Below are 25169 nucleotides of genomic sequence, written 5' to 3' on the forward strand. Positions count from 1 at the left end.
TTGTTTTTAGACTGGAATGACATCTGTTAGACTACTTATGTTTTAGAGTTTTCAATAATTTATCAAACTCATATTAAATTTTAGCATTTTTTCAAAAAAATTGCGATTTTCATCAAAACCCCCTCCAAACCAAATTTCTGGCTACGCCACTGCTTAGAATTGTACGCGAAAGGGACTTTTAAACGTCGAATCGCCCGAATTTTTCCCAATATACGCGACGCTGCAAAAGCAAATGAAAAACTTGATGAAAGCTGAAAAACGCGATTATTGGCACCGGTCCGTCGACGGATTAACGGACGGATCATAAGAGAAACAATATTTCGTCTGGTGGCTAGCGCCTACGTTGTGTATTCGATTCATCCGGTGATTGGAGTACACGGAACGTTCGTCAAATATTGTTTCGCAATTTGATGGCGGTATTCGTGGACGGGACTCACAGTGGGAGACATTGTGTGTCCATTTATCGGTCGAGTTCGTCATCGTGCATATACTAATTAAATTAATTTAAAAATTAAATTAATTTAATAAATCCATAAGTAGAAAACTATTAGTTGTCGCTTTGTAATAATCGTAGTTTGTCGTACTAGTGTACAATTGTTATGTGCGTATGTCTATCTGTGTATGTGTTCGTCTGGGTATTAGTGACAGTTGGGTCAGGGAATGGATGCAGAACTGGCGTATATGATAGAATAGTGGCCAATACTTCTGGTGATCAATTTGTGCATTTGGTTCTATTCATTCGGGAAAGTCGGATTGGATAAATTAAGGTACAATGAATTTACCGACGCACGTGAGTCATCCATTCCCGGCCAGCAGAGCCTGATGAAAGTCTAACAGCATGCAATTGTCGTTAATGATAAATATAAAACATTTGCTGCATTTAAACGAGTTTGATTGCATGTTACATGTGTTTTTTTCTATTCTACTTCATTAGTCTGTACTTTTATACATCTATTAGTTTGCTTTTCCATTACTGATGTATTCCAAAATAGCAACGGTCAATTTATACACTTCTAATCAAGCTCTTTGCATTTTTTCTTTATTCGGCATGTTATGATTTCTTTTATTGGTATATCTCTACTATACGCTATCTATACTCATATAGGTACAAACGCTCGTGGCTTTCGCGATAACACAAACCTGGCCACAAACGCGACCATGCAATTGCATTAATCCACACATACGCCCGCGATTTCGCCTACAATAAAAAACCCCGGTAGTTAAGTAAACATAGTATCTTTAAACTTCTAAACGCGGTCTCAAACATTAACCCACCACTCGCGCGATCATGAAACGGTCACGTCCGGAAGTCTTACCTCGGTCCTAGCAGTCTGGACTAATGTCTTCAGTCGAACCAATCAAAAAAGTGACGCTCATATTCACTCAACAACACGTTCCATGGTGACGCGATCAAATAAGAATACACGCTACATCATTATAAAATATAAATTATACACGCGAAGTTACATACACGTGTCGAACACGTTAATGTACAAATGATTAAGCCCTTCGCGACCATCCACGGCACCTACACCCGCGATCTCGTAAACATGATAACATCCCGGTGATAAAGTGAATGTCTCAACTCCTATAAATTTTCAAACGCGGTCTCAAGCGTGAACTTAAAAACTCCCGCGGTTCGCACGATCATGAATCGGTCACTTCCGGATGTTTCTATCCTTGATCTCAGCAGACTAGGTCCATGCCTTCGATTGGACCAATTAAAAAAAGAAAGGTCTCATATCCACTGGACACCACGTTACATGGCGACATGACCGAGGACTCTAGTAATATGGGATAACTTACTCCCTGTCAGAATGTGAATTGTGCGCCGAAAACTATCAGAATGAAGGTCCGCGTGACCATCCAAGAACGCACGCGTATATAGGAATGGCCAGACGGTTAAAAAATCCAGTTTTTACACGCGAAGCCACATGAACGCGAGCACACGTGACAAACGCGTTAACATACGAACACTTAAGCCCTTGCGATTAACAACGCACACCTACGTTCGCGATCGCGCGAACTTAATAACACCCCGGTAATAAGGAGAACATTTTAGCACTTACGAAGTTTCAAACGTTGTCTCAAACGCGAGCCTACAAACGTTCGTTTTCGTGCGCTCATGAATCGGTCACGTCCGGAAACCATTACTCTCTGTTCTAATAATTCATATCCACTAGACAACACGTTCCATGGCGACATCACCGGGAACTCTAGTGATATGGAAGATCTCACTTTCTTTTATCATCTGAGCCTTACACCAAAAATAAAGTATTAGACTCACGATCCGCGTGCGATTATCCAAAGAACACACGCGAATATGCGAAAGGCACACGGTTATAAAATATAATTTATACACGCGAAGTTACATACACGTTTTCACACGCGACATACAAACGCACACGCGATCGAACACGTTAACGTACAAATGCTCGAGCCCTTCGCGATGATACACGCTATCGCGAGTCCCTACGCCCGCACATACCTGAACCGTACAATGTATATCACATTCAGAATCGCGGCCCGCTACAATTAGCCTAATGCAGTGTTTTAGTGGGCGCCATTCGCCTGTTTCGTCTGCAAATTGTAGTATGTGATTCTGACGGGGAGCCCTTCCGAGAATCTAGCTCTACAGCTCCAGTAGGACAACTCTCAAAAAAAAAAGAATAAACCGTGTCTTATTACATGAAAATATTTTTTGCTTTCAGCGTTATTTTGAAATGTTACTATCCAAAACATTTTCGACTAATTGTTATAATTGTTGAATTAACAAATGTAATATAAATCGAATCTGATATTTCATTTTGATTTGTCGCTATTTAGAATGCAAATCTTTTCGATCTAAAAGCAATCCGCCATAATGCAGAATAAGTCTGATTAACAAAAATAATATGCGCAACAATATATAAGCGACGAAAATTTGCCTTCTCCTTACTGCACCATCTGACCGTGCATCCACATGCTTCTCATTCGACTAACGATCGATGAATGAAGCACTTAGCACAGAAATGTACTCGGGGTTTATATATCTTACCAATATTCGATTAGGTCTGTTAGGTGCATCATATTAACGGCACTGTCTGAAAAAGACAACCAAATTTCGGGTTTTTTGCGTCACTTTCAAAAGTTTTTGCGTTATTCATAGAAGTCATAGAAGTCATTCATTCTCCGAAAATAAATACAACAGTGATAAACAAGTTTCCATCTGATTAGTGCAAATATAATGTAATTATGTGCAGTACAATGAAAGGTTCTAACGTTCAAATCTTTCCCTAAATTTTTAAAGCTGTCTATATTAGAAGGTAAGACGTAGTCACGTCATGTCAATTTTTAAAAATTCGGATCATATTCCCCGAAAGTTACTAGTAATTATTGCAGTCTTTTTAATATATGTCCGGTTCTTGTGAACTCAGTTGACTACAGCTGATTTGATTGCGCAGGAATCCATGTAATTGGAACACATATTCAACTTTTCATTCGGACCCCCTGTTCCATCAACCACCGTTCAGCGGCTTGCGGCTGCGCACACGATTGCACACACCACAGCAAAGAAAATGCACGATGCGCAAATTGACAGCTGTGACTACCCGGATTAACTTTTTTGAACCCAATTTATTCTTTTGCATCTTCAGGAGATTCTCCAATAAGGGTAAACACAATTACATTGTAAAACGAACTAAAAAAAATGACTGAATTACCCCAAAATTGTAAAAGGATGGAAGAGGTCCGAATTACCCCTACATTATAAAAGGATGAAAAAAACTCAGAAATTTGCTAATCGTCGTCTTGCGCTGCCATGGAGCGGCGCAAATTAATTTTTATAGCGCCAAAATGTAGCTGAGGTTTCCAACTAACAATTAGGATCTTTGACCGATAAATTCGTTCACATCTATCAACCTAAAAGGGCGACTTTCCTAGGTAGCTCCGAATAGCCCCCGGTTCCTTGCTTTGCTATTGATCTACATGTCTGATTAATCAAATAGACCTGAGGACTTAGGTTTAATGTTTATTATGCCAAATAGCATTATGCCAAATGGGCATTATGCGAAATGGTCATTATGCCAAATGGTAATCCATCTTCAATTTTGTTTTAATTGATTATGCTAAATGACCGTTAATGACAAATGGCTTTATGCCGAATGGCCACTTGAATTTAGCAATGGTTATGCCAAGTGGTTTTATGCCAAACGACGTTATGCCAAATGGCCTTCCCCCCGAAACTACACACGCTCAAGTAACGCTGATAGGAGTCATCACCAGAGATGCCAGGTTTGCAGACAAGTCTGCAAATTCGCAGACTTTTAATATAAGCTGCAGATTTTTTCGATGATGCAGATATTTGCAGATTTTCTAGTTTGGTTGCAGATATTTGCAGATTTTTTAGTTTTGTTGCAGATATTTGCAGATTTTTGAATATAAAGGCTTTTGGTTACACTAGCTTTCCTGACATTTTTTGTTCTTCCCAGACATTTAAAATTATTGTTGCAGACATTTGAAAAAAGTACCTGGCATCTCTGGTCATCACTCACTCTGTAGACAACAACAACGATGACAGAAAATGAATGTCTATCTGAACTGTAACAAAATAATAATAGGGAACTAAATATGTTTGCTTTATTGCATTCGGAAAATCTACTAATGTGAGGGCTGTATGTACTACCCCCGACCCGTATATTCTCTCTAAGGACCTATGTGTACCTATCATGTTCCTACGAGTTACTTATTCCAAATTAATTTAAATTGAGTGCGCGAGTGTCCAAATTTATTTTACGTGGTTTATCGCTATGTGGGGACAAATGAAGGAAAAATACTGTAGATGGCCACTTGACCAAGCTTTTTTTTCTAAAATTACATCATATTTCATGTATTTCCACTGGATTACCACGAGTTAAGAACAATAACTAAACTAAACTATAACCAATATGGAATAAGCTTACTAAATTTTACAAAACATTATCGGAATGCATACAGCTGTTCCGGGTTGGCAGACTACAAACATCGAAGCACACCTACTAGAGTTAAGTAAAACCTTATCTTTGGAAAAACGAACGTTGTGTAACACCTTGAACTCCATATTACATATCAAGAATTTTCTCGAGTAAAAAAAATAAAACAAATCACTTCTATGCAGGACTTGTAATCTATTCTAGCGTTAAAAAATAAACGATCTATCTAACCCGTCATAATTCGCTTCCTTTCCTTTACCCTCGCAGATTCCGGCCTCTGTAATCAGCAGTGTTGGCACGGTCAACTATCAACAATCGGCGGCCGCGGTCCGGCAGCTGTATGTTGTGGCACCGGTCGGCTATGCCGGCGACGCCAGCACCAACCTCACCGCAACGGTCAGCAACGATGTGAAAGGTCAAACCTTCAGCAGTGCTAGCCAATGTGCCAATCATCACCCTAGTGGCGGTAGTAGCAGCCAGCAACAGCAACGGCAGGATACAACCCGTAGCATCTTCGGCCTCAGCAACAGGATGATATCACAATCATCGGCTGCTCAGAACTCAGTAGCGGCGGCGGCGGCAGCAGCAACTGCAGCTTCGGTAGCTGCGGCAGCAGCAGCAGCGGCCGCCGCAGCATCAACAGCCAACACTAGCAATGGAAGTACAAATCAACCTCGCCAGCATCCGAAGAAACGGAAGTTTGACCTGGCTGAGCTCGAGGAAATGGAATCCCACCGGGGAAGTGTAGGTAGTACAGGGCCACCGCCCACAGACACGGGCGGTGGCGGCACGCCGCTTATAAACGGGAGCAATACTAGCAACAGTACTGTAAATAACAATAATAGTAGTAATAGTAATGTTAGCATAAGCAATGAGCATTCAAGCATGAGCGAGGCGAACACCTCGAATCACGCGGAACTTCCAAACAGCAGGCCACCATCGGCTTCAGCGTCACCCTCGCTGGCCAGCAGCAATAGCAGCAACACCTTGGGTGCAATAATAACGGTCAGCTCGATGGCATCACATCACCACGTGCCGATGGACGAGGGCAGCAGCTGTAGTAGTCCCAACAGCAACAACGGTACTATCAGTGGAGCGAGGTCACATCCGCAACATTATGGTATAACTGGTTTAGGGAGTATGCAGCAGCAGCAACAACAGCAACAACAACAACAACAGCAGCAGCAGCAACATAGGCATCTTCTACTTTCGACGGATTTAGGACGACCTCAACAGCATCATCATCAGCAGCAACAACAACAACAACAGCAGCAGCAACAAGCACAGACAGTGCGGATGCAGCAAACTGTGGATGGTTATTATGCAAATAAAAAAGTCTACACCAACGTTTCCTACGGGTAAGTTCCATCATATAGGTAGCCTTCCAAAATTAGCTCAGATAGATTTATTGTAATATTGAAATTAACAAACTTGATCGTTTGTGTCGAAAACACTTGAAGAAGGGTCAGACTTATCAGTCAACTACGCCACCGTTATTCGCATAACAGTCCCATCTATACAAATGAATTCCACAAGCAATGGGGTTGTTGTGCGGAAAGCGGATGCACTGTAAATATCATGCCAATTCCTATTTTTTTCTGCTAACGCAAATCCACACGCTGTGTTTACATTCTCTGGACTCGTTGCATAAAAACTGCTCACATTGTTGTTTAAAAATAGCTATATTTTACTCGTAAACAAACATGCAAATATATGCTACTACGGCGAAGAAGCATTGAGCTTACGTATGTGCGTTCGGTGTAGTCACATGACTGTAAGGAGTGCTTTTTTCGATGTAGCTTCTCTTACAGTGCGTGACCATCGTTTCCATCTGTGCTTGCATGTAAAATAAGTTGCCCGGGTGTTGTGATGGCGATTCGACATGTTAGCAAATACATATTCCTTTCTGTATCAACACTCTCCAACCTGAAATAATACTGCATATGAAAGAGTCTGGCGAATGGGATGAACACATTACGATTGATGCAATGCTTCGTGAATTTTATTCACTGAACCAATGATGATATTTCCAAAGTTTTTTTTTTGTATTTTACTTTGGAACAGCATGTCTTACCAATCAAAATTGTTTTCTGGGGTTTTCATAAGGTTCATTTAAAATATCTAAAACGATCTCACCAATATGTGTTATATATTCTGAACAACACTCTCTGATCTCCAGCTCGCCCATCAACAACTACAAGCCGGCAGCCACACCGCCAACATCAATGGCCCAACTGGTTCAACATCAACAGCCGCATGTGACAGCAACTGTGCCATCAGTACAACAGCAGCTGCAGCAACAGCACACGAATGCACTCCCGCCTAGTAATACTGCCCCTTCGGATGCGGGGTCGCATCACATCAGCAACAACACACCGCCGGTTGCGGGACTCGTCGCCACAGCCACTACCTCGAGCAGCACACAATTGGCATCGTCATCCTCTACGTTGACTACCAACGCAGCAACGAGTGCCGCACCATCGAGCTTGATCGATCTGAGCGACTGGTCCAACCATTACCGGGTACTGGCTAAACGAAAAGACTTCTACGAATCCGGCGTAATACGGGCAAGCTCCTCGCCGAGTACGGTAATAGTACAGTTCGATTTCCCCGAAGGCAGTCAGCAAGTGTACGGTGATGTTTTTGGCGCTGGTCGCTACGACATCATCGATGATGCCTGTCCTTCAGCGTCCGATGTGGTACCCGGCTGTAGGGTCTGCGTGAGGGCGCAAACAGTGCCACCTCATCCGGCTGGTAACGTGTTTGTGGAAGCCGTCGTAAAAGAGATGCAGAACAATACGAAACAGTTTTCGGTACAGTTGATAGGGCCGGCAAGTAATGCTCAAGAGGTAAGTTCAGTTTTGAAATTATTAAAGGTTACGGAATTCACTAGAAATACGCTTTCCATTACAGATTAAACTGGTGAAACGAGTTGACATTCGATTACTAAAACCGCCATGGTGGGATGAGTTAGAAGAAATGGTGGAAGCAGTGGAGGGCGCTCGGGGTCGGTCCCAACAGATTCCAGTGAGTAAGGCTGCACCAACCAGCTATCATAATTCAGATGGAGTCGGACCGAATGCATCATCGGCTCCAACGAATGCCATCATGTACAGTCAGAATAGTATACCAGGGAGCATCGGAGGAAATGTACAGTATAAAACCATCAGCATAACACAAGGTCGCGGAGTAGCCGCGACGTCAGCTGCTGCATCCCGTTATGAATCGGGACAACAACAACAGCAACAGCAGCAACAGTCACACGTGCCATTACAAGTATATCAAATTCTTCCGACGTTACATGCGAACGAGGAACACTATCGAACGGCTGCCACCTCACCTTTGCAAACCACTCAACTTACAACTGGTGGCAATACGGAAGGTCCACCAACAACGCTGATAACCAGCAATCACTACCAAACGCATCATTTAGCCCAGCAACAGCAACAGCAGCACGGCAGCAACGAACTGATGGCGCCCGGTACCTCCAACTCAGTATTAACATCTGGTGGCAGTCCAGACGACTTGCGTAGCACAAATCGAACGTACTATGACTACGAAAGTGATGACGAACTGCGGAGAGAGGATATAAGTTTTCCGATGGATGGAGGTTAGTGGGTTTGAAATCCTAGTTCTTAAATTTGTTTCAAAATATTATCTTCAATCACGACTATTGCAGAAAACGAAAAATACTCAGGAAGCAGCAAGCGCAGCAGCATGCAAAGTCGTGGCAGTACGTCCAGTTTACTAGATCAGCGCAGCACTCCTAGATCTCAACCAGCAACTCCAAGGTAGCCTCCGAGACGCCGTTTTAAATTACATTAACTTATAAACTTCTACACTCTTCCGCACAGATCTCAAGCGGCAACACCCCATCGCTTCAAGAAGGGCGATGTCGTGTCCACACCGAGCGGTATACGGAAAAAGTTCAATGGCAAACAGTGGCGGCGGTTGTGTTCGAACGATACCTGCTCGAAAGAATCTCAAAGGCGAGGCTACTGCTCGCGACATCTCAGCCAGAAGGGCAATGCGCTCCGGGCATCCACCAGCTCGACTGCGAACCATTTCAATAGGTATGTTTTGTTGTACTTGTCGACGACTGCCGACAAAGCGTGAAGAAACGGGAGTATTCAACCACTACCTTCCCTTTCAGCAGTAGTCGCTCCAGTAGCAAAACACAGCTGGACGAGGATACCTCTCGTGATTCCGAAACGTCACCAAACTATCGGGTAGCTGGGCGATTCGACCAGGAGGAAACGGACGTGGCTAACATGCTTGGTAAGTTGCTACCATTATGTGTACTAGTTGATTAGCTTAGTTTCGACATTAGTAAAAAAAAATGATTCTGTAGAAAACTGACCATTTAGATGAACATCATTATTTTCTATACTGGGAACGGCTTTTCAAATGTTAGAAAACTGTGATCGTTAAGCTTCCTCTATTTCAAAATAGGAGAATAGGAGGGGGCGCTAACCAGCGGGCTTTTTTTCTGAAAGTGTACTTATTAGAGTGGGACATGGTTATATGAAAAAAATAAAATTTGACTCTCAGTAACTTTTTGGGTCCCATTTAGCTCCCAGAAAATTTCTGCAAATTTTTAGGTCGATAGGTGAAACTATATTTTTGCGCCCGCGTTTTAAAGTTTACATGGGATTTCGTATGGGGAAATTGTCTTTTGCAAATTAATTCTTCCAAGAGTCGCCCGTTACCTCCTAAAAATAATTAGAGGTCTCATTTTTATAGAAAATTTGTCAAGGAAACAAAGTCTTGAAGACTGCAAAACGATCTGATGCTTGTGTAAAAAGTTATTAAGCAAAAACCGATTGATGCCCTGAAGATTGACGAAAATTTCGCTTTTCATAGCATCACTGCTTCTGACGGTCTAATTATATACAAAATTTTTAACTTTCTATTATTATGTACAAAAGAAAGCTTCAATTTATCCCTCAAAACCTTGCAAAGTGGCCAAATAGTGTAGATAAACGATTCGGACACATTAAGAGAAGATTGAAATGAAATTGCGTATCATTGGACAACCAACACCAGTGGTGCTAAAATAAATGAATATTTTGTCTATCGTCAGAGCATCAATCGGTTTCTGCTTAATAACTTTTTTCTAAAGCATCAGATCGTTTTGTGGTTTTCGAGACTTTGCTTCTTTATTAAATTTCCTATAAAAGCCACATAACGATTTATTTTTAGGAAGTAATGGGCGACTCCTGGAGCAATTATTTTGCAAAAGTTAATTTTTCCATGCAAAATCCCATGTAAACTTTAAACAGTGGGCGCAAAAATATAGTTTCACCGATCGAGCTAAGAATTTGCACAGCTATTTTAGGACCCAAATGGTACCTAAAAAGTTGCTCGGAGCTGGAATCTAATTTTTGTCCCACCCTAGTACTTATGCCTCTAGGAAAAAATAGCTAATTCCTTTGTTTGCAAAATTCTTAAATTTTATGTAACTGGTATCATAAAGTTTCTTATTGCATTTTTTGAAACACTAGCACCGCACTTCTCCGTCTCCTATTGCAATAATTGAGACCATTTTGTTATGTGTTAGTTGTGGAAGACACCTAATTTCTATCTCTTTCCGTTCAAAAGTTGGTGTTGGCGCCATCTATGTGGTCACAGGTAGAACTAAAATTTTCTAACCAAAACATAACTCGTATTATGTGCTATAATTCTTCTGAACATACTATTAAGCTAAACCTAACGATTATTTCACAAAAATGCGTAGTTCGTGGAGATCGAATACTGATGCACAACCATGCACTGCTAGGCCCCATGCAAAACTGACACAGGCATCGCTTCGTTAAAAGTTTAATAACTTCTTTTAAAAAAGCCGGATTCACTAGCAGTCTTCTACAAAGTTGTAGCCAATTGAACTATCTTTCTTATTTTCACTTATAGCGATAATACGATGCATACAGTGCCACCTAGCGGCGAAAATGCGAGCTAATGGGTTTTCTCCATGTAAATTGTCGAAAATCCCATACAAACTTCAGGCACGTTGGTCCAATAGCTAGACTTGTCCGATTTGCTTCAAATTTGGTCCAAGTACTTCTGGTGGGACCCGAAATCGATTTAGGGAATCGTTTTTTTCCTGTCACTCTAATGGACATGATCGTGAAGCCTTCTGCTGCTAGGAGTTGGGCGTTCCACCCAAGTCGTTGATAGAACGTACTCATCATAATGTTTTACCGCCGACGCTGGCGAACTTCCATTAAGTGTATAAACATAGTAGTACAGTTGTTTTTCTCCAGGATATATAAATGAATAGCACATCGTCAAACCTACTTTTTTGGATTATTGAATGTTTGGGCGCTAATTATCAACGGACTTGAAACTTTTCGTTTACAAGACAGTTGTTTTACCTACGTAGTAGTTGACTTTGTGGCCAAACTACTCTAACTTTTTCCAGCTTGTAGGTGTGTGTCCAAGAGTAACACTGCATCTCATGATATTTAACAGACCCGGAAGAATCATGTTCACATATTTTTGAAGAAATATTAGAAGAATATTATCATGGCCCATTTAATTAGAGACGGTGTGAAAATTTGACAGGCCAGTTTCTGTGATACCTGATAAGTCCCATTAGGATGGAGTCCATCGTAATCCTGACATGTCGAATTCTCGTCTTTCACATTAGAACATTCTATGTTTTACTATTGACAATTGTGAGAGAACCATCGTTCCTCTAAACCATTTGTGTGATTCTTTGATAAGGCTTTTTGAAGGCGAACAGCCTCAAATAATCATTATAGGCGATTATGGTCATCTTTTGTAAGTCATTTGCCGCACTATACTACTGGAGTTTGGATCTTACGCTCCGTTCTTTTCGAGTGTTCCAGGTATGAGCGGAATACACACCAATTTGTTTTCCTGTGCATTTTTTGGCTTCTTTGGCGAACATTATGTGTCTCTGATCAGACAGACTAGGTTCGTCGGAAACGTGTCTTATCCGTTATTTGAAAGCTAGCCTTGTTACATACGTACATTGACATCATTTGACGAAAGGTATTCAAGTGGGTATTTATATCCATGCTACCCCATATTGTGAGATGTGTATTGGCATCCCATCCAAAAATGAAGGTCTAATTTATGCTTCTGTGGTACTTTATGAGGGATGTCAGAATGTGCCGTCGGTGCCTCCGCTGTGGGAGGATATGGGTGTTGCTGTTCTCCTACATGAAATGTTGCATCCGATGTTATGCATCACAACAGAGCTTCCGCTTACTGAAAAAAGTCACGGTGGCCATATTTAACTCAATAATTTGGTCATCGTTGACCGATTGTTGAGCAATGTTAAGTTCCAAAACATGCCAATTGTAATGACGTCTGAGCTTTATTGCTCCGTTTATCAGCCAAATAAGTCGGTTAATTAGTCGATCTATGTCGAAGCACCCGATTGCGTCGATCATTTGCGTGTGTTGGTTTAGTGCTAGTGAGATTAATCATGGCGTCCAGGACTACGGAAAATAACACCAACAAAACCGACCAATCGCAAGCACGTGGTGAAAATAAGTATGGCGGCCGGGATCGCAAAAGGTAAATATTTACATCACAAACCAACCAAAAGGAAGTTGTTCGCTCAAAAAAATTACAGCACATCTCGGGTTTGTCCCAAAGGGGAAAAGTGCGTATCCGAAGAACACGCAGAAAAAAAATAGTAAAAATAAACAAATTTTGGTTTAAATTAACAATCTTCCCATTTGATATAGTGATAAACAATATTCAGGTTTGATTCAATAAATATTGTTGGTTGATATTCCCAACAAATTCATTTGTTGACTTTTAAATAGTTTCAACAAATATTTCGCTTGAAATAATAAAATTATGATAAATTTAACCGAACAAATAAGTTCAATGAAACAAAAAAATCTCTAGTATTAACCAAAGGAGAGAACAACTCAAATTAAGTTGAAATCAAACTAAGATTCTGTGGGTTTTTAACAAAGGAATCGGTTAGATCTAACAAATTGTATTTTGCTTCAACAATGTTTTTATTTAAAATGCGAACATAAGTATTAGTGTGTGTATGTGTGTGCTAACCATCCTATCTCCCTCTAGCTGGTAGTGATTTATAGAAAAAAAAAAGATGTTTGCATATATTTAAATATATTCATGCAAATAACTTGGTTCATGGATTTAGGTGGGTGTTAGCTCAATTGACTTTCCGATGACCTATTTCGTGTACAGCGCCAGACATGTTCCGAGGTCATCGTTCCATCAACCAGCCCCGCCTTAATGTAATGTTTGATTCAATTGGATTTTAACATTACAGTTAAACTTTCGATTCCTTCCCGGAAGGAAGAAATCGACGCGTATTTAGTGCATTTAAATATATATGTATGTAATGTAATGATCATGAATGATAAAATTCACTTACTCAAAAGATCTTCCATACTTAACCTTCCGGTAAATGCGCTGAATTGTATGACATTAGTAGTACACATTTGGAAACTTATTTCTCAGCTTTTTTGAATCGAATATTGTGTAGTAAGTGTCTCATTTCCTTTTTTTAAATTTGCTTACTGCTGCTCATCTCTTTCGGCATTTCGACGCCCTCGGTCGACCGTCTCATAGAAGAGATCTCAGTGGCATATTTGACAAACACCAAACTGATTCAAGATATCCTGCATAAGGTGTAGACATAGGCATAATAATATTATTAGGTGCAAATTATGTGTGTCAATACTTTATCTGGTATCATCTTGGGAATTCACGCCATTTGCAGTTTGACTAGACCATACTTGATATTGGATACGGTCCATCACTGAGAATAGTCATTGGAAGGGCTGTCCCTCGTCTATGAATGTCGAAATTTCAGCAATTCTGAAAGGAGCGTGTGTAGTACGCTTGACGAAACATGCAAGCCATTGTAAAATGCATCGAATCCGTTAAATGATAGATGACTTTTCTTTATTGACGTTAAGCCAAATATATAGCCGTTTTACGCATATATGTTCCGTGTTCTATGGAATTGCCTATATACATGGCACAATCATGCGTCTAACTGCACGGTAAAAAAACTTTACCCATTTTATGTATTCAAATTGCCCATTTTCGGAAGTTTGTTTTGTTTCTAACAATGAGTACTTTTTATCCATTTCGCAACTACTCGACGAGGTAATGTGAATGGGTATATTGATCTTGATAATGGGTGAAAAATCCTTAAGCATTATTTCAAGCGAGTTAACCTGCAAACTAAGGATCGTAGTGGAACCTACATATTATCGCTCTGCAACGGAGTCCGTGGCGGAAACGGAACATTTCGGCAATGCTCCGAAAACAACATCTGTTTAGACTACTGAGGATGTTGAAAATATGCACCAGTTCGGCATTTTTAGAGCAGCCAAAAGATCCAGCCATCAAAAATATATCCAGTTGGCGGTTTTATTTTGTTAAGTAGTTTTAGAATAGGATTTCTATCTAGATTCTTATACTTTTATAAGGAAACAATAATATGAAATGAATGTTATTTTATGTTTTTTTTAATTCAGAAATAATTCTATTGACAGTATTTTTCATTCTGGCGCGAATTTCATGAATGGGTATTTTTTACGCATTTTGTTGTAACAGTTCTGCGAAAAATAATAGGTGAAACATACCCAGGTTGACGTACAAGGTCTGTACTCATTTATGGGTACAAACGCTTTACCCATTTAATGGGTTATTCCACTTTTATTGAAAATGAGTAGTTTTCTACGCATTATGGGTACTTGATTTTATCAGTGTGCACTCGGCAGTATACACGGCATAAAACTTTTCGAATTTAATGAATATAAATAGCTAATTTTCCGAAGATCCCTCCCCAAGGTTGAGGGGTTTGACGGCATTACAAACAAGCATCATCAAGCATATTGCATGCATAAGTGCTACAGAACCTGTGACAGACAATTGCTTTAAGATGGTCATTTCAGTACGCCTCGATAATGGCGCATCGAGGAGACCGAGAAGGCTTATGGGCCTTTTCATGTTTAATTTTTTTTACATACCCTTCATCAGCCCATACTAACGCTCAACCACTAGCCTGTGCGCGCTGACGTGGCCGGCTGGCGAGTTGGCGTGGATGCACTTTTGTTGTGGGCTATGTTTGATGACATTATTCTACAGCTTAATTGTAATTTTGACTGCTTTGAAAGGTACAGTAAACATATAAATCCCTCCAAATGATATCTTTAACTTTTTTACCGGGGCTATGGGTTAAGCTGTTCCATATTTGTCTTAGAGAAAAACACTATTCCATAGTGCAATAAACGCATATCAGTATGTATTCAGAAACTTAGAAATAATTATTTATTCTCCATTTTTCCTTCTTGACAGTTTTCATTAATGGGTATTTTTACACATCTTGTTGTAACCGTTCTGCGAAAAATAATGGTCTGTAGGGGTACGCTTGATCCCACTTTTGTTTTTTCTTATAACTTTGCAAAGAATAATAGATTATCTGCCCGCCGGATGGCGCTTCGGAACAAATTGTTTTCCTTCTATTTCGTTGAAAGTCGCAGCAACGCGTGATGGGTATCAGCTAGTGATAGACACGAAAGTTTAGCTAACTACCTATCCTGACAAATTAACTAATAACCTTTTTAGACGCACCACAAACTTTAACCACAGTAGAAAGCCAAGACATGTATTTGCGGTAAATAAGTGCTGTTTAACTGGCTTTTTCAACCTTCAATAACTTATACAAAGGTTTGTTCACGAAAAAAAAACATTTTAGATCAATTAATAGCTCCAAGTACTTTATGAAAATGAAGTTTTTCTATTTCTATACATTTCGAAAGTGTTTGAGAGAACTAATGATAGGGATCAAGGATGCCCAGTTTTACAGGGATCAAAGATACCTGTTGTATGAGGTGAACAAAATTTATTTATTTTTTGTGTGCATTGTGCAAGCTTTTATTCGAAAAACGTGTTTTTCTAGACAAAAGCCCTTAGAAAGTAAACGTACATGAACATATTCATGAATAATTATTTCGACGATCTCATACAACCGTTCAAAAAATTCGTAAAAAGATTTAAAGACGGAGTCGGATTTAAACACATATTTTTTAAAATATTACCTAACTTTTGCAAACCAAATGTAACACATAAGATTTGTTTTTTAGACATCTTAAGGTTGGACAGAGAAAGGGTAAAATTCGCAAATGAAAAAAGCAGTTTTTTTCCACACCGTATGTCAGATCTTTATAAAAATCAATCAGCAGTACTATAAAAACATTCTACATACGCTGATTGATTTTTATGAAGATCTGACATACGGTGTGGAAAAAACTGCTTTTTTCGTTTACGAATTTTGCGCATTCTCTGTCCAACCTTAAACGAGCAAATATTTAATTTTGTTTTTATATTGTGATAACTTTATACGTATAGATTATGAGGTATGGCCAGGGAATCAAATATCCCCAAGGATAGTGTCCTCACTCTCCCCGACTCTAAAGGGGACAAAATCTTTACCCATTAAGTGGGTTATTCCGTTGAAAGTGGGTAGTTTACTACGCATCAACGTGTTCTTTATTTTTTTTAGTGTAGATTGTAATAAAAAATAGCTCAGGTTGCTTTAACCGTGGGATCTATGGTCGAAAACAGAATCATGTTTAAATTTAATTTTTACTAAGTGCATATTCGGATGATGAATTTCAGAAAAATAATGGCAGCGTTCCCAATAAAATAATTTTTAGAAAAAAAACCCATAAAAATTCAAATAGGCATGGAACAAAAAACTTGAATTTTCGATTTTTCACCTATCATTTTATCAACTTCTTTTTAAAGTTCTGAAAATGTTACTAAATTACAGTAAAAAATATTTCAACGTGCGCTCCAGTACGATGTGGTTCCCTAATTACCTGCAATATTCACATCAAATTTTAATGGGTTTATTCCATCTCATTACCTCTAAAAACCGCATTTGAATAATTAAACCAGAAAAACCCACTGGCAACAGTGCGTTGTTATGCGCACTCATGTATTGTTACGGGACCCGACGCCGCCCATTTCTAAGCGGTATATTTTTCGTTCGGTACCTGTCGTAGAACGGGTCAAATGGAAAAGATAAAAACCCGATTCAGCCGCCGCTTCATTAAAACAAACAGTCACTCATCCTGACTGACGCGCGTACACACACCCGTGTAGCTTCGGCAGCGAGTGCACCCGAAAAAACGGGATACTATACCTACTGGGTAGACAACGAGCGCATAGTTACTAGGCGGGATCGTGAGTACCGTTATTCACAAACAGATTTCCGTTGACATCAAACAGATCTTATTGGAGATAATCGCTTTTTCCTTTGATCGGTGCAAACGCTTTCCGATGTAGCTTTCGTTGGAGAACGGAATTTTCAGTACACTTCTAGTATAATAGATATTCAACATTTTTATGGAGTGAACTATAATGGAAATTTAATTGATCATTATTACCGCTAATTGTTGGGTATACACGCGAATAGTGTTTTTTTTACTAACCCAGTGAATTCAACATTGTTATTTAAATTTTAAGGATTAATCAATATCCTTCAGTATGAATAATTATTTGAATATGAATTTTTGTGATCTACAAACGGGAGCCGAGCTCTACGTAAAATGCCTGAGTAAGTTGGGAGTGTAGTTTTACGGAATAAAATATTGAGGCTTTGTTTTAAACACTTTTTGCAATTGTGCCGGGATGGTTTACAAAAGGTGGAGTAGTATGTGTGTGATACACTGAATCAATAGATTTGCCGATGTATCGGCAGTCTTTTGTTATGCAGTAATTGAAAAGGATCTAACGTGTTAATAAAACTTAGTGTCTTTAATTTGAAGCGTTTATAAGTTTACCCAATGAAATGTCGGTAAATGAATACCGACCGATTAATTACAACTTTAATATGTTATTACTTGCAGGTCGAATAGATAAAATACACATGCGTTTAATTTTCTAGTAATAAGTTAACATTGAATAGCTAATGATATCGATTATCATTCTATGTTTTCAGTGTCCTTGAGCAGTTCCCGATCGGCCACACCGTGCAATTCATTCTCATCACCGACGGGACACGCTTCATCACCATTGGCTAGCACAACTCAGTCCCCGGTGACGATCGGTAACCGGCAAAATGTGTTCATGCCCATTGGCAGTCCGGCACCGTCCTCCTCGGACCATCATAGTAAGTTTAAGACTAACACTCCCAGTCCGATCATGTACGGAGGAGGACACGGTCTGAATCCCACCGGTACTCTTGGTGGTCCCGGTGGACTGGGTGTTCAGCAACAACCTCCGCTGATACGACCCGAGCTGCTCCGACCAGCACAACCTCCGCTCCAACAGCAACAACAACAACCACAACAGCAGCCGATCGTTTCACTTCCCCCAACCGGCCATGCTACCAGTGTTATTCGAATATCTCCAGCATCGTCCCATACCACACAACACACGGGGCTGTACTCATCCTTTCCCAGTCAACAGCAGGTAATTGTGGACCCGGGACAGCTCGGTTCGCAACAACAGCAGCATTTACAATCTCGATTGCAAACCACGGCTGGCGGTCAACTCATTCAACCTCAGCAAACGATCCAAATTCAGCAAACGATCGTCCAGCAACCACATCCTGCGGCGATAATACAGCAGCAGCAGCAGCAACAACAACCAGTGACCGTGCCAAAAAACGGCATTAGCACGGGTTCCATCTTTCAATGGCATACATTACTTCCGATAATCCAAGCTCCGGCCTCGAAAACGTTCGTCCACCACCACCACCATCAGCCGCAGTCGGGCTATTCCCCGGCTCAGCAGCACCAGCAGTCTGGCGTTCCGCCGACGGCTACGATGATTGCATCGCCGACGGTCAAGATCTGTACTCCACCACCGTCGGAACCAGCCATCGACGATGATTGCGACGACGACCAGGGAGATGATGATGTTTTTGAAGCAGAGCCCGTGAAAACCAATTACAACAATAACAATAGCAGCAACAATCAAATGGCCGGAAGAGACAATTTTCAAAACACTGGTGGGAACCAGCTGCTCCGTGGGATGGACATCGAAGCCAATTCGGGTCCGTTCACGAATCAGAATCTAGCATGTGCCCCTCAGGGTACCGGTGGAGCAAACAGCAAAGCGGACAACGACTCGCTAGTCAAAAGACGCACACAGTCCTGCAGTGCAGCGCTGCAGGCAGCCAATAATAGCGCTGGAGGACCGACAGCGAAGGAACCCAAGAGTCCCCTAAACAAAAAGGATGCAAAAATACGTCGTCCGATGAACGCTTTCATGATTTTTTCCAGAAAACATCGCACTTTAGTGCACCAAAAACACCCCAATCAGGACAATCGTACTGTGAGTAAAATTCTCGGCGAATGGTGGTACGCCTTGAAACCGGAAGAGAAAACAAAATATCACGAGCTAGCAAGTGAAGTGAAGGAAGCACATTTCAAAGCTCACCCCCAGTGGAAGTGGTGCTCGAAGGACCGCCGCAAATCATCCTCCTCCACGAAAGATGGACGCGGCAGGATTGACTCTTTCGATGGAAACGGTTCGTTTGACGAGAAAAGTCCAACGACTCCGTCGGAACTTGGCGGACAAGGCCCATCGGCTTCTCAGCTGAGCGACATAATTCCGACCACGATTGCTCCGTACAACAGTAGCAGCAGCCATGGTGAAGATGCAAACGACAGTAGTCGAACGCTCGGGGCGGACAGCAGTGGGGCGGAAAAGATGGAGCAGGACGATGGAACCATGTCCGATGATGACCAGCAGATGGTGATTGCTGAGGATTCCGCACTGCAGCCGATTGCCGAAACGGTCGAAATTGATCTCAAGTGCGCGGAGAAGGTGAGCGATTTCGATGTGGATGACGGTGGATGTGGTGTCGAAGGAGAGGATTACAGTGGAAGAATTAAGGTGAGTGGCCGGAAATACACGGTTAATATTCATAGGAAAATAAGGACATTTAGCAACAACACAATTTCATAGAATTTACCCATTATTGAACTTGTTTAATAAATTACTTCGCAAAAAAGAAAACATTCACGTTGAACGTATTTGCAGGTTTCAGAATCATTGGTTTCAACCGGTTCCGCTTCCCATGCGAACGATGTCAACCAGACAGTACCAACGGATTACTCCAAAACGGCGACTGCACCGATTCCGGCTGGCTGTGGTAATAGTAGTAGTAGTAGCTCGGCACCCACAACTCCATCAGATCCGTTGAAATGCAAACCAAAGCCGATAAAAGTGGCACTACTGCCCCCGCCTGTCTCTCACCAAACGGGCATAGGCGCAGGAGGCACTCATATGGAATCGAACGCAAGTTGTCCGCCCAATATGTTACACCATGGTTTTCATCATCAACCGCTCAGTTACTCATACGGTAGCCCGAAGAATCCGGTCGGTGTGTCGCCGTTTCAGCCCACTGGTAAGAGCTATATTGTGCTTGTGCCCAATACTTTATTTATATCATGTTCAATTCCAGGTGGTGCATTCAAGACAATGCCACAGAGTCCGAAGACAATTGCTAAGCAACAGGACCAGTACCAGGCGGTCACTACGCCAACCACCATCAAAACAGAGCCGACAGACATTCAGTGCAATAATAATAATAATAACAACATGAACAAAGTTTCGGCAAATGGTGACATTTTTAGCTTTTCGACCGCCTCAATTAAAGAGCTCCAACAACAGCAACAACAGATGGTCTCATCGGAGAATAAATGTAAATCAATCAGTTTGAATCCCATTTGCTATACTATCAGCTCGAATGTAAATGGTAACACTACTAACAACAACGCTACCAATAACAGTACTAGCAGTGCTAATGCTAACAATAGCAGTAACACTATACTGATGAGCATGAAACAAGGTAAAATACTAATGGATGTTATCACCACCACTACTAATCGTACTACTAATAATAATATAAATGATCTCGCTCACCATCCTCCAACAACTACTCATCTAGATGTTAACCATCATTCAACTCATGAGCTTTCATCATCCAAAACACTCTGCATCCAAACTAATAATGTCGATAATGAAAATGCTACTGCTACTACTACATGTGCTACTACTACTTCTACTACTACCACTGCTAAGTTTCCCACTAGTGCTACTACCAGTGTTGTTCATGTTGTAAATAACGATAGCAATAATAATAATAATAATAATAGTACCAGTAATGCAATTGTTCATCATGCAAACACCACTACCACCACCACAGTCAATAATAAGCCATTGAATGTTGTAAATGTTGTAACTGTAACAGCTAGTCCAGCCAACAATGGACTGACCAGTACTAGTGTTAGCAACACCGGCAGCAGCAGCGGTGGTAGCATGGTCTTCTTCAGTCCTAACAGTGCAATACTGAGGTCAACCATTGGCCAGACTCAATCGCAGTTTCAACAGCAGCAGCTGCAGCAGCAATCTAAGTCACTGATAGGAAAAATTAAGCTCGAAAAAGATGACGGATCTCCGACCGTACTGTACGAAACAATTCTTATTGAAAGGCGTGAACCGCGATCGGCCATGATTGCTACTCCAATCGCTACCGCCAATGCAACACCGCAATCAACTGGGACTGGCATACTCGTCCTAACGCCAGCTTCTCTCAATGAACTACTTCAAAGCAGCAATTCCGGTATCCGGGATGGCGGTAATTGCAAGGACCAAATGCAACCTCCCATGGCAAAGAAGCTTTTGCTCGCCACCAGCAACGGAACTGTTCAGGGAATCACGTCAACTGCGCCAACCACCTCTCTAATCAATAATTTGTGTACCAACCTCCTAACCACTACAACAAATTCTTCTACTACTACTACTAACTCTAATAACACAACTAACAGTAAAAACCACAACAACAACAACCTCAACCATATCAAGCAATCAATTATAATGCTAAATCCAACAAATTCAACAGTTGTGCCATCGCCATCGGCATTAGGACTCCAACACCAGCAGCAGCAGCAACATCATCAGCAACAGTTTTCTTCCACTACTGGTGCTGGAGGAGGAACACCGGGTGAAAATGGCGGAACAGCTGCTATTCTGACACCGAACCAACTGTTGGCCGCCGCTGCCGGTCGGCAAAAGTTTATGCTGGCGGTGAATGCGAACAATTCACAGGTAAGTGTTTTGGTTCTTTGTACTATTTTGTTTGTAGTGTTGCGTTACCGTTAGTGTTAGCAAATCGTCAAAATGGAATAGGACTGTTAGCGTAACGAATTCAAATTTTTGCAATAAACAAATAATATTCGTGCACGAATGAGCTCCCGAGCGGGGAAGTTTTTGAGCCCTGAAATTGTCCGTTATGAACAAAATTAATTTTAAACAAATAAAAACAAATGTTCCATGAGGGGAACATTTCAGTTGATACATGGTTGAGTCCCTGGTTAATTATCTGGGTCTCCAATCCTCTAGTGTATGCTTTTTCCTAGATGGTGTGAGCACCCGTCTTCGAGAAGGAAATGAATTCTTATAGTCCTGAAAAGTGTCGGCTGAATACACGCAGTGAATAAAATACACGTCCACTTTCCACAAAATAACTTGTTCTAATGAAATATATTTCTCTATGCACATGTGTGTTTGCTATATCCTGCACTGAAACAAAATGTCATATCTCCAACTTCTTTCGTTGTTAGCATGGTTGTCAACACTGCTCCTCAACATATAGAAGATACCTTCACACCAATTGAATCTCGATACTGTTCCAGTTAAACCCTCTAGAATGGCTCTTCGCCGAGAACATCGAGTAACTTTTTCATCCACAGTAGCTCCTGGCAGTCTTCCGACAAGGCCACGAATTCGGCAATTTTTCTTTCTAGTGGCCCAGCCTACGACTCCGCCACCGAGTTTGGCGATATTTCAGAATTCGACTTTCAATACTAGCATTACCGACCCAGTCCGTATCAACAAAGCAATTCGGTCCCCTCACCCAGACGGCAGCCCTTTAGATACCTCAGTATACGTTTGGCTTTTGTCCAATTACGATCGGGTGGGTTCGAAACCTTCTGGCATAGCGGTTAAGTTCCGACAGAGATGTCCGGCCCAGTGTTTACCGTTATGTCTTAAAAACTGCCTACCAGCTAACGATATGACGTGTTTGTTGGTAGATCTTTCTCCTCTGTATATTCCTTTGGTTTAACGTGAATCGAGTGGAACCTTTGAGGGTTTCTCAATTCTGAACCGCTAGAGCAGCTTCCCTGATTCATTGTATAGTTACCATCTATTGTTTTCAATGTTGATACCAATTAACGAAGATCTGTCAAAGTGGACAGCTTTAAGTGTTTTTCCAGCTTCGCTCAAATGTCTTCGAAATCCGTTTCCGTATAGCAAAAAATAACTATGTCATCCACGTAAATCAGAATGAAGCATAGTCCACCCTTGGTCTTATTTACGTACAGGCATGAATCCGTTTTCCCTGGATGAAAACAAATTTTCTTTAGGATTGTATCGATTTTGGAATTCCAAACTTTTGCGAACTGTTTTGGGTCATAGAGGTAGCGCTTCAGTTTACACACCAAATTGGTATCTGACTCACACCCAGGAGGCTGCTTCATGAATATGTCTTCGTCTAAATCCGCGTAGAGATAGGTACCCTTGATGTCCAGGTGTTTTTCTATCATACCATCTCTACCCGCGAGCGGCAGCAGCATCCGCAGAGTTGTTTGCTTCGTTTGTTGGTGTGAATATTACGTCGTAATCAGTGCCATATCGCTGTGAAAATATACGTGGCTTTGCATCACACGATTTGACCGTTCTCGTCCTACTTCTTTTTGAAAATCCACGTGCAGCCCCCCGCGGCAAATGCACCAGCTCCCAGGTCTGGTTTTCTGCGAGTGAGTTAATCTTCTACTTCGTGGCTACCTGCCACGCAGCTTTCTCAAAGGTTTGGACTGATTGTTGGAGTAATGATTAGTTACGCTTGTTATCTCATCGAATCGCACCGACGGTTCCTCCTTCGTTGCTCGTACGAATCTTCTTGGTATAAGGTCAAGAGCATCTGATTCGCTAATATCGTCAAAACCTTGTGTTGTCTCGTTGCGACTGAAACCCTCAAAATCCGCATCATCTTAGGGCCGATTTCTTCACCAGGTTTAAACGTACAGATTTTAACGTTCTGGTGAACCTGGTTTAAAAGATAAGCGAGGGCGAAGAAATCGAAAGGTTTCATCTACTTGAGATTCCGGTTCATTGCGGACGTCTTTTCTGTTTGTCGCGCTGTCGGGTTCTTCTTGCGCTTGATTTTTGCAGACGCTTTTTAGAACCAAATCGAATCTTATTTTCTTTTCTTAGTTAGGAACAATACCCGGTTCCCATTTCGTGCGGCGCCTCCGCAATGAAACCGTGCGCCGTGACTAACGATCACCTGCTTTGTTGTTTTATCCATAACACGGAAATCTTTGTGCTCCGACGAGTAGCCAACACAGATGAGTTCTTTAGCAGCGACCGAGAGTTTCTTTCACTTTTTTTCGGCAGAAGAACCCACGCACTGTTCCCGAAAATCTGCAAGTTTTCCACGTTTGGTTTAGTACCGTACCATAATTCATATGGCGATGACTTCACAGTTCGGAAGAATGTTATGGAGATGCAGCTCTGTTCAATGCTCCTACCCAACAGCACTGCGGCAAATTGGCATCGAATAGAAAACAACGAACCATTTCAACGTGGTAACGGTTCTTACGCTCCGGCTAGCCGTTTTTCTGTGTGTTATACTGCGTCGTAAATTGCGCTTGCATTCTTTCTTGTTTATAGAACCTACGAAGCATTCTTACCATGTGCTCTTCCCCTTGATCGGACAATCTTGGGCTTCCTGACAAATATATATTTCGTGAGTGCCTTATATTCACCTATCTTGACTGCCCCCTCCTGATTTTTGTTTCAATAGGTAAAGTTGGAGTGGTCGTCAATTATGGTCATGAAGTAACGATACCGGGCCGCAGACATCGGTTTAGCTCTTTTGCTATTTTTATGCACGGTATGTTATCCTCAAATATTGTGAATGGTGCTGTGAAAATACCAATCTCACACAATATTTTTAACAACCAAATTCCTTCCTTCGATGTTGCACAAAGAAAAACCAGCTCTGCTTCCATTGACGATACGCACACGAGTTGGTGCCGCTTCGTTCTCCATGACACCAGATTTCCAAATACATTAAATGCGCTTCCAGATATCGAGCACCTATCTTCCACGTCATTGGCGAAATACGTCTCAGAATCCGCTAAAGTCCGTTCCAATTGGAATCGT

The 25169-nt window shown here is 41.3% G+C and overlaps 1 protein-coding gene across 4 annotated transcripts in view; it reads left to right on the forward strand.

Moving 5' to 3' along the window:
* Window positions 1-25169, forward strand: part of LOC131684864 (putative transcription factor capicua) — a 153200-nt gene that overhangs the window by 100774 nt on the left and 27257 nt on the right. For 2 of the 4 annotated variants that reach the window (XM_058968089.1, XM_058968091.1), the window contains exons 3-11: window positions 5217-6307; window positions 7129-7798; window positions 7863-8559; window positions 8629-8740; window positions 8804-9022; window positions 9106-9227; window positions 17926-19829; window positions 19977-20343; window positions 20401-22046. In XM_058968089.1, the coding sequence (XP_058824072.1) occupies window positions 5217-6307; window positions 7129-7798; window positions 7863-8559; window positions 8629-8740; window positions 8804-9022; window positions 9106-9227; window positions 17926-19829; window positions 19977-20343; window positions 20401-22046 (6828 nt within the window). Of the gene's footprint in view, window positions 1-5216; window positions 6308-7128; window positions 7799-7862; window positions 8560-8628; window positions 8741-8803; window positions 9023-9102; window positions 9228-17925; window positions 19830-19976; window positions 20344-20400; window positions 22047-25169 lie in introns of all 4 variants that reach the window. The other 2 variants (XM_058968090.1, XM_058968088.1) reach the window with 2 other exon arrangements.

This window comes from Topomyia yanbarensis, chromosome 2 (genome assembly GCF_030247195.1).
Source record: "Topomyia yanbarensis strain Yona2022 chromosome 2, ASM3024719v1, whole genome shotgun sequence".
Classification (NCBI taxonomy): domain Eukaryota; kingdom Metazoa; phylum Arthropoda; class Insecta; order Diptera; family Culicidae; genus Topomyia; species Topomyia yanbarensis.